This window comes from Gigantopelta aegis, chromosome 2 (assembly GCF_016097555.1).
Source record: "Gigantopelta aegis isolate Gae_Host chromosome 2, Gae_host_genome, whole genome shotgun sequence".
NCBI lineage: Eukaryota > Metazoa > Mollusca > Gastropoda > Neomphalida > Peltospiridae > Gigantopelta > Gigantopelta aegis.
In genome coordinates, this window is record NC_054700.1 from 4,174,527 (window position 1) to 4,187,065 (window position 12,539).

A 12,539-nucleotide genomic window follows, 5' to 3' on the forward strand; every position below is an offset into this window, starting at 1 on the left:
GATATATATTGGTTGGGATAGAGAAAAGAACCCAATCGGATAATGGGTCGACCAAGGGGATTCAATCCATCAGCCCAAGAACCTCAGACGAGCACTCTCCAACTGAGCTACATCTTACTGCCAAACATACCCAAAATGATTGTTTTGTTTAACGACACCACTAGAGCACATTGATTTATTAATCATCAGCTTTTGGATATCAAACATTTGGTAATTTTCAGTCTTAGCGAAGAAACCCGCTACATTTTTCCATTAGTAGCCAGGGATCTTTTATATGTACAATCCCAGAAAGGATAGCACATATCACAGCCTTTAATATACCAGTAGTGGTGCACTGGCTGGAACAAGAAATAGCGCAATGGGCCCACTGACGGGGATGATCCCATACCGACCACGCATCAAATAAGCGTTTTACCACTGGGCTATGTCCCATCCCTTGTAAACATAACAAAGCCAGTAACAACTTTAGAATAGTGGTGTTTAATATTGAGGGAATTTCTCCAAGAGTAAATTAGTAAATGACAATAAAATATTTTTTAAATATATACTGGAAAGAGGGAATACAGATGAAATGATTAATATTATTGACCACAATCAGAATATTATGGACAAATGTTTTTGTAGATAATATATACATACATGTATATAGATGAAGACCTCACTGTTTAAGGGGAGCTATCGGTTGCTGACCATCGTCCGTCCCATAGGGAACAACTTTTTTTATACTATGGAATTTACTACACGTTATTTATTTCTGAGCTGATTGTTTTGTACTTTGCACACAAAAATAGTAAATTTTTTAATTTCCAAAACACTGTTTACTTTCCTTCTTACGTCAAACCAAACTGAAATTTACAAAAAACATTTTTATAAAATGATGGGACGGACTATACTTCAAGGAGAGTAATTTTTAACTCCCCTTAGAATGTGAATTACAAAATATATATAGTACTACAAAAGGATTATATATGAATGCCCAATATTGTAATATCTTAAATGGATCCCCAGATCTAAGTTAGGGGAGCAATGATTCACTCCCATGAATTTTTTTCATGGCGAGGTCTGTATATGCCTTTTCTTCATCCATTTCTATCAGGATCCGTTACCACAATTTTACATCTTATTGAATTCATAAGAATCAATTTAAAAAAAAAAAAAAAATTGATGTTTTGTAATGTCCCAAATAACTATTCAGAATTTGATGCTAATAATTATCTGTTTATGGAAATTTTAGTTTCTAACACTGGGTGTTGGAATGAAGTTGCTCGTTATTTTTTTAATTACTGATTGAACTTGTCGTTTTCATTTATTGGAATATTATGGGATCAAATTCTCTAAGAAAACCAAGCCCTGGTACAAACTATTTATCAAGTCTACTTCATAAAGTTGGTTTATAATGATAAATGTTTAGTAACTAGTTGCGATTTTATTCATTTCATAGAAGTAAAACAAATGATAAAACAACAAAAAGAGAACCATCGTGTATCAACATTAAAATATGTCAACATATATTTTTATTGCTGTAGTAACTAACAGAATGAAATGGTTTCAATATATTACATGCTCATAGTTTGATACATTATTTAACACCATTTGCTATGAAATTGTCATAACTTAATACTAACTACCACGATTTGCTGTAAAACCACCATACAATCAAAATTTAAAATCTGATCAATTATTTCAACTCCACACCCATTTTAATGGGTGCAATTAAAATATTTCTGTCAATATTAACTCCAAAATGCTGCCTGTTTAAAATATTTTTAATCAGAAAATTTAAAATATATTTTCCAGCAATCAGAAAGATAAAGCAATCAACTGATAAAAATTCACAGATTTTTTATAAACTTTTGCAGCTATTAACCATTCTGGAATTAAATGTGTCGCCTGCACTTTCTCAGTGCACTGTGATCAACATCCATAAGTGCAACTATAAACCAAGTTTTATTGACTTGGGACTTATAGTTTGTGAGAAACTGATCTAAACGTGAAACATTAACGCAAAGTTGACGACATTGTCACTGGAAAAGTAATATCCATATCTTGGCTTTTTTACTTCAAAAAGTAATATTTTGTATATGATTTTATACAGAATAACTCTGCCACATAATAAAAATATCTTTAAAAATCGAGTTTGTTTTCCCCAAATATTGGTAAACATAAACGATGGTTGCCAATGTACTTTGAAAGAATGTAAAATTGTAATGTTCAAAACACACAGACTGAAGAAAATAACAGTGGGTGAAGGATTGAAGAATGGATGAATAAATGGAAGAATGAGTCAATGAATAAAACAAAACTACAGCACAAACAATAACCTGGGTTTTACTGAAAATAGTAAGTAGAAAATATAAGTTTATTCTGTAACGACTGTAAAAAACCCAACCTCTTCGATGATGTAATAAATGGTCCTGATTTTGCACGCATACTCTTTGTTGTGTTTGCATAGAAAGGTTTCAGGTGAACTGCAGTTGAGTAAACAGTATACACTGAACTAATTGCAGATGCATGATTCAAGATTGTTTTTGTAAAAAGGATATAAGATTAAGAAGGAAAAATAATACATTGAACTGATTTTGTATTATTGGTTGTATTCCGGTAGGTAATCCAAAACTTGTATACAAGAGTTATGGTTCTTGTGTGTTTTATTGCAACTTTACACGTGATAGCTAAAATAATGGAACATTAGTCGGTGCGTTTTGCAATGGAATTCAGGATATATACAGTAATTACTGAGCATGTAAACGGGAAATTCAACACTATGTATTGGCTGCATTATGTTCACCAACTTCAAATATTGCTGCCTATAACTTGTTAGCACTGATGATTCAATAAAAGGTATTGACAAAATGACAGTCACTGTTTTTTCATTATCGCTTTGCAGGGAAGTCTGTTCCTGTCTATTATGGTGAGTTATTATGAGAATAAAACATGCACAGTCAACATCAAACGATACATCAAGAAAGTCCATTTCGCACGGGAGTGTCTGGTTTCTTATCAGTGCAGCCACCTTTTATTACGTCAGCTGAAAAAAACAAACAAAAAAACAACTAATTAAATAATCCACCTAAAACAACTAAAAACAAATGCAGATTATTAGTCTTAAACCAATCTGATATTCTCGAACAGGGCTCAAAACTCGCCCAAAAATATGGTGGTCCCAAAAATAATAATGGATGTTGGCAAACTAAGGTAAGCGAACCATGAACCACGAGCAAGATTTTAATGTGGAATAAATATATGCAATACAAATATTAATAGTGACTCATATGTTGTACATCTAAAGAAGATCACCCAAATAATATTATTTGGGCAACTAACGCCATTATTTTTTAATATATAAGTCACCCAAATGGGACATTGCTTGCATCTGGCGACCTGGCCACAGAAGGTTTCGAGCCCTGTTTGAAGTGAAATACTTTTAAATTGTTAAAGACTTAACCATGTACAGTTTATATATAAAAGTGTCAATCAATCCTATAGCCATTGGCAATTCTGGAAATGAGGTACAGCGAAATGCAATGATTTCTTGATTACTATGCAGTTAATACATGGAGGATATTTCATGTTTTTTATCAAATATTATTTATATCTCATCTCGTGAAGTTTGCAATCATAACTCATGAGTCGTGCTTTAAAATGTGTTGTCATCACTGAATGACTGATAACACTTTTACTTCACTGATATTTTAAAATATTTCACTAAATGTTATATAATAATAAATAAAAAATGTCTTTCTGATTATATTCATGAGATCTGCTTGTCAACATTTTTCTTACTATCAATATTGAAAAAAATACCCACTGAAATTACCTCCTTTAACAACAGTTTAAACCTTGGTTTCAAGTCATATATATGAAGTCTTAATGTCTGGAAGTGTATACATCAAAAACAAAAAGTGTACATAAAAACAAATTGTAAAAACTTTAACGGCTTAGATTTTACGAGTATTGAAAAGACGACCAGAAGATTTTAAGCCATCTCATTTATTTCAACTTATTTTCATGCTTATATCCCATTAAGGTTCAAACACGCTGTCCAGGGCACACACCTCAGCTATCTGGGCTGTCTGTCCAGGACAGTGAGTTAGTGGTTAGTGTTTAGTGAGAGAGAAGCGGGTGTAGTCGTCTTACACACCTCAGCTATCTGGGCTGTCTGTCCAGGACAGTGAGTTAGTGGTTAGTGTTTAGTGAGAGAGAAGCGGGTGTAGTCGTCTTACACACCTCAGCTATCTGGGCTGTCTGTCCAGGACAGTGAGTTAGTGGTTAGTGTTTAGTGAGAGAGAAGCGGGTGTAGTCGTCTTACACACCGCAGCTATCTGGGCTGTCTGTCCAGGACAGTGAGTTAGTGGTTAGTGTTTAGTGAGAGAGAAGCGGGTGTAGTCGTCTTACACACCTCAGCTATCTGGGCTGTCTGTCCAGGACAGTGAGTTAGTGGTTAGTGTTTAGTGAGAGAGAAGCGGGTGTAGTCGTCTTACACACCTCAGCTATCTGGGCTGTCTGTCCAGGACAGTGAGTTAGTGGTTAGTGTTTAGTGAGAGAGAAGCGGGTGTAGTCGTCTTACACACCGCAGCTATCTGGGCTGTCTGTCCAGGACAGTGAGTTAGTGGTTAGTGTTTAGTGAGAGAGAAGCGGGTGTAGTCGTCTTACACACCTCAGCTATCTGGGCTGTCTGTCCAGGACAGTGAGTTAGTGGTTAGTGTTTAGTGAGAGAGAAGCGGGTGTAGTCGTCTTACACACCTCAGCTATCTGGGCTGTCTGTCCAGGACAGTGAGTTAGTGGTTAGTGTTTAGTGAGAGAGAAGCGGGTGTAGTCGTCTTACACACCTCAGCTATCTGGGCTGTCTGTCCAGGACAGTGAGTTAGTGGTTAGTGTTTAGTGAGAGAGAAGCGGGTGTAGTCGTCTTACACACCGCAGCTATCTGGGCTGTCTGTCCAGGACAGTGAGTTAGTGGTTAGTGTTTAGTGAGAGAGAAGCGGGTGTAGTCGTCTTACACACCTCAGCTATCTGGGCTGTCTGTCCAGGACAGTGAGTTAGTGGTTAGTGTTTAGTGAGAGAGAAGCGGGTGTAGTCGTCTTACACACCTCAGCTATCTGGGCTGTCTGTCCAGGACAGTGAGTTAGTGGTTAGTGTTTAGTGAGAGAGAAGCGGGTGTAGTCGTCTTACACCTACCCATTGAGTTGCTTAAACTGGCTCTGGGTGGGAGCCGGTACCAGGCTGCAAATCCTGTACCTACCACCCTTATGTTCGATGGCTTAACCGCGACACCACCAAGGCCGGTTAAGTCATATCATTGGCTGTTGGGATGTTGGGACCAGTCTACTGACTTGAGAGGGAATATGCCATTAGATAGATGTACGGTTGAAAAGATTTTGCAAGACTATCACCAATTTGTACCCTTGTAAAAATGTTGGTAATTATGCAGCTACTACATGTAACTTTTACTAATTACTCCATGAGTCTATTTTGAACTTGAATTTAAATTTTCAAGAATTGGTAATTTTTTTTATCCTTATTACAATAATAAGTCTGAGGCACCTGTTTTAACGAGGTACGTGTCTGAGAAATGGTTATGACACTGCATCATCTCGTCACTGAAATTAGCCGATCCTCCGCACACGACAAGAGAGTCACCAGCAACTACAGCAGAGTGCTGTCCCCTTGCACTAGGTACATCACCACTGACAGACGGCTGCAGCCACTGTTTCGTATCTGAAAAACAATGTTATTCTCCATCATAAACAGTATTATATATAGTGCTAATAGTGGAACGGGGGGGAGGGAGGGAGGAGGAGGAGGAGATATAAAGAGGTAATTGGCAGGGGATCCAGTACCCTCCATCTGAAAATGACAGGTCTTTTTTTTCTCCTGAATGAGTAAACACGGTGATACTCCAAATTAGACCCTGCCCTAACTGGGAAACTTTTATGCACCTTTGGTAAACCACTGGAATTAGAATCTGCTTGAAAACACAGTGTTAAAGACCATCAATCTCATCTGGTTTCACGGAATCTTGTGCTGGTGCAGAAGGAATATCAGCACACACCTAGGCCTTTAATATACCAATTTTTGGAGCATGGGCTGAGATGGAGAGAAAAACAAAAATATGGGTCTGTAAAGTTGACAAGTGCTCTATCAACTGAGCTAGATCCTGCCACTGTCTGTGGGAAAGATCCGTTCAAACAGTGTTGGTAAGAGAATCATGTGATTTCAAACGTGTGTTCAAACAGTGTTGGTAAGAGAATCATGTGATTTCTTCTCTAACACTTTTAAACAGCTAAAAACTACTTTATGTTCGACACTTAAGATTTGTTTTTTAAATGTCATTAAAAACAGCAATTCCTCTTTTGATTGATAAACAGTATTGAATGTTATTAGTCTTCGACCAAGTTAGGTGAATGATTACTTGTGCTGCCCTCTACACTTGCCCTGAATGTTTGAGGTAAGCTGCTAATTGATCGCCTTGCAATAAAATGTTTAATAAATTTTAACTGAAAGATCATGTAACTGCTCGCCTAGCACCATTTCAGGACAATGCTAAAGTTTATTATGTTTAAAGACACCACTAGAGCACATTGATTTACCCATCATTGGCTATTGGATGTCAATCATTTGGTAATACTGAGTCTTAAAGAGCAAACCTGCTACATTTTTTCATTAGTAGCAAGGAACTTTTATAAGCACCATCCCACAGACAGGGTACCACATACCATGTCCTTTAATATACCAGTAGAGGTGCACTGGCTTGAACAAGAAACAGCCCAATAGGCCCCCCCGATGGGGATTGATCCTAGACCGACCACACATCAGGCTAGCACTTGACCAATTAGCTATATTTCAGGACAGAGCACCGTGACGTTTTCTCATAGTTATTGTCTGTAATGGTCCGAGATAATAACCCTGTGTAACGAATATAACGAAGTATACCTGCATCAAAAATATGTATTTCTGAGAAGTGTTGATTCTTCAGACCACGCCCTCCAATAACGACAAGTCGGTTGTTTACAGCTGATATTGTGTGAAATGAGCGGGGTTCTGGTTGTCTCCCTTCAACTTTTAAGTCCATCTGCCATTTTCTTGTGTCTAGAAATATAAAATTGTACGTTTTTATTTGAAAATTAATATATCGGCAAACAGCATGAAATCAGATGTGATAAAGTATGCAGGTACTGCAACAACATTGCATTTTGTCAGCATTTCTTTACAGGGAGACGAGTGCAGGAAATGCATATTGAAAAAAAGTTTTTAATATGCAAATATGTTGCAATAAACACAAAGTTGTGGTTTTTCTTTTTACTTTAAACACATTTAATTTTTTTTATAAAACTTGATATGGACAATATCTTCTTTCATTTCCAGTTATTACCAATATGTTATTTGTCAGCATGCTTAATATATATGATATGACATTTCTACAAGAGATTATTCAGTGGCTCTCCGTTATGGCTCTCAGTAAAGTTGAATGGTGAAAATCATGCCATGGGGATGCCTTGACATTGAGATATCCATGGCTAACGAAACAACAGATCGTGAGAAAAGACTGTTTAGGTGGGTGTTATTGTCCATTTGATTCCACGAATGTCATTTTTGACAGAAGGCATTAACCGGAGGTCACAAATGAAACATTTGCGAGACTAACATCTGCCAATCTAAAAAATTTACCTGGTAATGTCCATTGTAAACAAAATTGTTTTTGCATGGAACAAATTAAATGTCTCATATTTTTTTTTAAGAAATACCTGGCAAGTCTAACCGTTGACCTTTGAATAGTTAACATGTCTATTTGATGCCTGCAAATCAATGTAATTAACCAATCGCAATACAGAACACACTTACCACTAGTTTACAGTAAAAAAATAAAAAAAATAAAAATAATAATTGAGGTTGCATAATAAATAATATCCATAAGCATAAAAAATCTCTACAAATCTTTATAAATTATATATATATTAAAACAAATTGAGATTACATAATAAATAATACCTATAAGAGTAAAAATAAATTTTAAAATCTCTACAAACCTGTATTGTATATGTGCAAGTCGTTTTGCCTGGCGTCAATGCCCCTGCCTCCGAAGACGACGATATCTCTGCCCATACGGCACATCGCATGGGCGGCTCGCGCAGTCGGCACTCCCAGGTTCATCTGCACCGGCTGAGACCACTTGTTTCTTTCTGGAGTACAAGATATATTTTAAATATCCCTATAAAAACCCACCCACTTGTCTTTGCCCATTTAAGAATTTCAATTTAAAGTCCTAATCAAAATTATAACCATTTGATTCATTAAAAACACTGGATTAAAAACATGAAAGTACAAACACAAATATCTTTGACTTTTGACTTTGTCAAGGGGAGACAACCAGTACCTGTATCAAGCACAAACAGATCGTTGAACCAGCCAAACTCGGCTCCCTCCTGATTTCCCGTTTCTTCAATTTCTTCATCATCGTCGTCATCATCCTGAATCATGGGGAAAAAAATACCAATATCTTCTTAGTTCCTTAATCATGAGTTATTTGATAATTCTGATATTTAGTTTTCAGATGAAACCTGCTATTTTTTCCCATTAGCAGGAAGGTGACAGGACAGCTAATACCATGGCCTTTGATGTAACAACCATATTTATTCTATTCTAAATCAGGTTTTTAAATTTTTTTAACTAGTGTTTAAATATTGATGTCACAATCTTGGAGTTCCCAAATACCAAATTATTATTTGTGATAATGTAAAAAAAATTGACAAGTCAACCATCCATAAAAGCATTCAATTTCCTCTAAAAAATACTTAATTCAACTAACTTCATAGTCATCCTATCCCCTTCGCTATCAATATTCTAGCATAAATAGCAAAACATAAAAAATAAATAAATAAGAAGCTGTAATTTGAATTTTCCAGTCAAACGTGGGGTAAACAAAATACTTAAACCCTGCATTTTGTTTTCTAATTTTACAATATAGTGGTATATACAAGTTGTTATTATCATAATGAAATTAATAATGTTTTTTAGAAAAGGCTACCATAATGTAGTTTGTGTTGAACAAATTAACTTGTTTTGGTAATATAGTCTTTAGAAACCAGTCCTTGAAATAAGGCACAGACGATAAAGCCAGCTCTTGGTCTTTTGTCTGTAACCGATCATTTGTTTGCAGAGCATGGTTTTCATGATTTTCTCAGGCAACTGCACTTACTGTAACACTAATACTCAAATAAAATAACATATTTCTAATAACATTTACAGGGTGTGCATTTTATGGTTGCCACAAGTGAGTGAAAACAACATCAGGCGAGTCAAACAAAACCTTATCTTGAGTTACCCACCTGGCGACCAAAATGTCATGCATTCCTGACAACATATTATTTCGGAATATCCAAAATGTAATTTTTGTAAAACAACCGAAAAGTTATTTTTGATAATAATTCAAGATGCGTATGCCCATAGAAACTAATCTCCTATGCCAAATATATTTACTCTGTTTTAGTTTTTTAAAATAAAATTCAGGCTACTCCAAAAGTACACGGGCGAGTCATATTGCTGACATGACTCGCCCAAATGACAAGTCAAAAAATCCCAAGTGCACACCCTATGTTTATTATATTTTCTAAGGTAATAAAAAACTTAGCAACACCATTTTAATTGCATTAACATCTCGCATTATTTCATATCGTGGGAATTAAATGGGTCCTAGTAAACATCCAAACCCATCAATATTTACTGAAATATTCATCTGGTGTTTAGTATGATCTATCCTGATTGGCAATCTATATGTATTTTGACTTCTAGTTGAAATTTTTAAAGTAGTAACTAAGCTAGTTACAACTGACAAATATCACGTAATCTACCGATGGTTATGCCGAGTACAGCTTAATTAGAGAGCTGAGTAACCATACCTCTAGGTCTGCATCGGCCGACTTTGGACCAAAACCACCGAAGAAGAAGATCCGCTTATCTACAACAGCACACTGGAGTTTGTCTCTCGCGCTCGGCCGCTGACCCTCACAGTTGAAAACAGACCACGTCCGGGAATCTGTACAGAAATGTATACAAAGCAATTATGTGGTTGTTCTACAAAAAGTTTTATTTAACAACACTACTAGAGCATCTTCATTTATTAACCATCAGTTATTGGATGTTAAACATTTGATATTTCTGACATATACATGTATGTAGTCTTACAGAAAACCCACTGCTTGTTTTCATTACGTCAGATCAGGTCATAGGGTTTTACTTGCATATTCAGAGCAAGCTGTTGTAGCGCACGCCTGTCATGGGCACAGGAACCGGGTCCTGGTCGGCTCGTCTGTCCAGGACAGGATGTTTTCATCAGTAGTAGGGGATCTTTTATATACACATTCTCACAGATACAGCAGCTATAAGACTTTCCTGTACTAGTTCTGGGGCACCTGTTGGGATCAGTGGCGTAGCGTGGGTTGCCAGCACCCGAGGCAAACCTGCTCTCGCCACTTCATGAGCTTCTCTTTTCGATTAGCAGTAAGGGATCTTTTATATGCACCATCCCATAGACAGGATAGCACATACCACGGCCTTTGATGTACCAGTCATGGTGCACTGGCTGGAGCGAGAAATAGCCCAATGGGCACACTGACGGGGATCGATCCTAGACCGACCGCGCATCAAGCAAGTGCTTTACCACTAGGCTACATCCCGCCCTTTCTATCTGTATCAGTTCCACAGGGACGCATGGGACATAACTCAATCATAAAGTACTTCCAGTCTAGGATCGATCCGTAAGTACACTACGACTGGAATATGTGTTATCCTGTCTGTGGGATGTTGCATAAATACATAAAAGATCCTCTGCTACTAATGGAAAAAGGTAGAGAGTTTCCTCTCTATTATTATATGTCACAACCCCTACAATTAAGAAAACATCCACAGCAAAAAAAGATGCCATTGAAAAAAACCCTGAATATATTCCAAGGCAAAAAAGTGCTGTGGAGTATTAAAAACTCTACGGCATTGCCGAATGAAATGGCAACTGCAGGGTTCATGTCAGAATTATCAAATGTTCGACATCCAATAACCGATGATTAATAAATCAATGTGCTCTAGTGGTGTCGTTAAACAAAACAAACAAACTGTTCAACACTGGGAAAGAGTTGGACCGGTACCCCTCTGTATCAAAGGCTCTAAAGACCAACACTAACCTTAACCATTGAAAGGGGGTTATGGGTCGAACTCACACACACAATTGCTGGCATCTTCTGACATCTACAGATAATGCTCCAGAGTCAAATGAAATTTGAAATATATTTTTGCACTGGTACCTATATCAAATCTATAAAGATCATCAAACCAGCCAAAGGCATGACTGAGTCCTCCAAACAGGTAGAGTTTGTTGTCAACTGCAGCCAGACCGGCAGCAGACCGCGGGGGTGGCGGACTTCCCTTCACGACCAACTTTGTCCAGCTCGGATTCTGTGCAGCTGCAACATAAAGGTTAATTATTAATATCATGATGGCAATCTATAAATGTTCCTCAACAAACATCGCAGGGTTCATACCCTTTGTTAGGAATCATGACCGTACATGACTTTTTAAAACATGTTTTCCATTACCTTTTGTTGACAATTGCAAGGATTTAAAAAATAATTATTTGTTAGAAATTTAAAGATTTGTGTTTTAGATTGTGTTGCTAAATTCTGTACTGTATATGATCTACTATTAATGTGTGCGAGAGTGACAGAAGAATAAAGATAAAGACAAAGAGAGAAACTAAGGGGAGATGGAAGGACTTTCCTTTGGCACGATCACTAACCCCAACCCTATTTATTATAAGTACCGTATTTATGTTCTTTATACGTGACAGTGCCAAAAGAATGGGTATAATATCCACCCGGTCCCCTCCGTTATTATTTTTAGTTAGGGTTAGGGTTAGTGTTAGTGTTAGGGGTTGGGGTTGGGGTTAGGGTTAGGGTTAGGGGAGGGGGGGGGACCGGGCGGATATGTTTCCGAGACAGACAGAGAGAAAGAGTGAGATGCTCCAACCTGGATCAAATAAAAACAAATCATTCGACTCTCGTAGTTCTTCGCCATCCTGGGAAACTCCGCCAAATGCGTAGATTTTGCCGCCCAGTTCACAGCTTACGTGGCCCTCCCCACAAGGAAAATAGCAGGGCAGCTTCTTCCAAGACAGACAAATGTCATTTCCTAGTGTTTCGACAACATTCTTACTACTTTCGCTTGCCATCTTAAAATTAAATTTAGCCTTAGTTTGGCGTGAATAAGTTTCCCGCAAATTCTTTTCGTGCCTACGGAAATGGTTACAGCTCGATTCGTACACGGTTGCATACGTCCCTAAAAATGTTCAGTTTCTAATAGGTTGGTCGTTGCATACTTTCGCACTTCGAATATGTAAAAGTTTTATTCCAATGAATGTTCAATACTGATATTTAATTTAAATATGTTTCCCTTTCCGTTTATCGGCTACTTTAAGCACCAAAGAAAAAGAGAACGATACCGCTTTGGCACGGAGCGCAAAATCAAAAGGAGGAAAATTCAGTTTATAACCTCTA

At 37.2% G+C, this 12,539-nt stretch overlaps 1 protein-coding gene across 1 annotated transcript; it reads right to left on the reverse strand.

Moving 5' to 3' along the window:
- Positions 1 to 461: 461 nt before the first annotated feature.
- Positions 462 to 12,452, reverse strand: LOC121380073 (kelch domain-containing protein 1-like). Its single transcript, XM_041508825.1, has 8 exons — positions 12,013 to 12,452; positions 11,292 to 11,450; positions 9,894 to 10,030; positions 8,372 to 8,465; positions 8,025 to 8,177; positions 6,931 to 7,086; positions 5,542 to 5,715; positions 462 to 3,028 (listed from the first exon to the last, which is right to left on the reverse strand). Exons 1-8 carry the CDS (start codon positions 12,212 to 12,214, stop codon positions 2,961 to 2,963), a joined length of 1,143 nt encoding a protein of 380 aa, XP_041364759.1. The 5' UTR covers positions 12,215 to 12,452; the 3' UTR covers positions 462 to 2,960.
- Between the last annotated feature and the right edge of the window lie 87 nt (positions 12,453 to 12,539).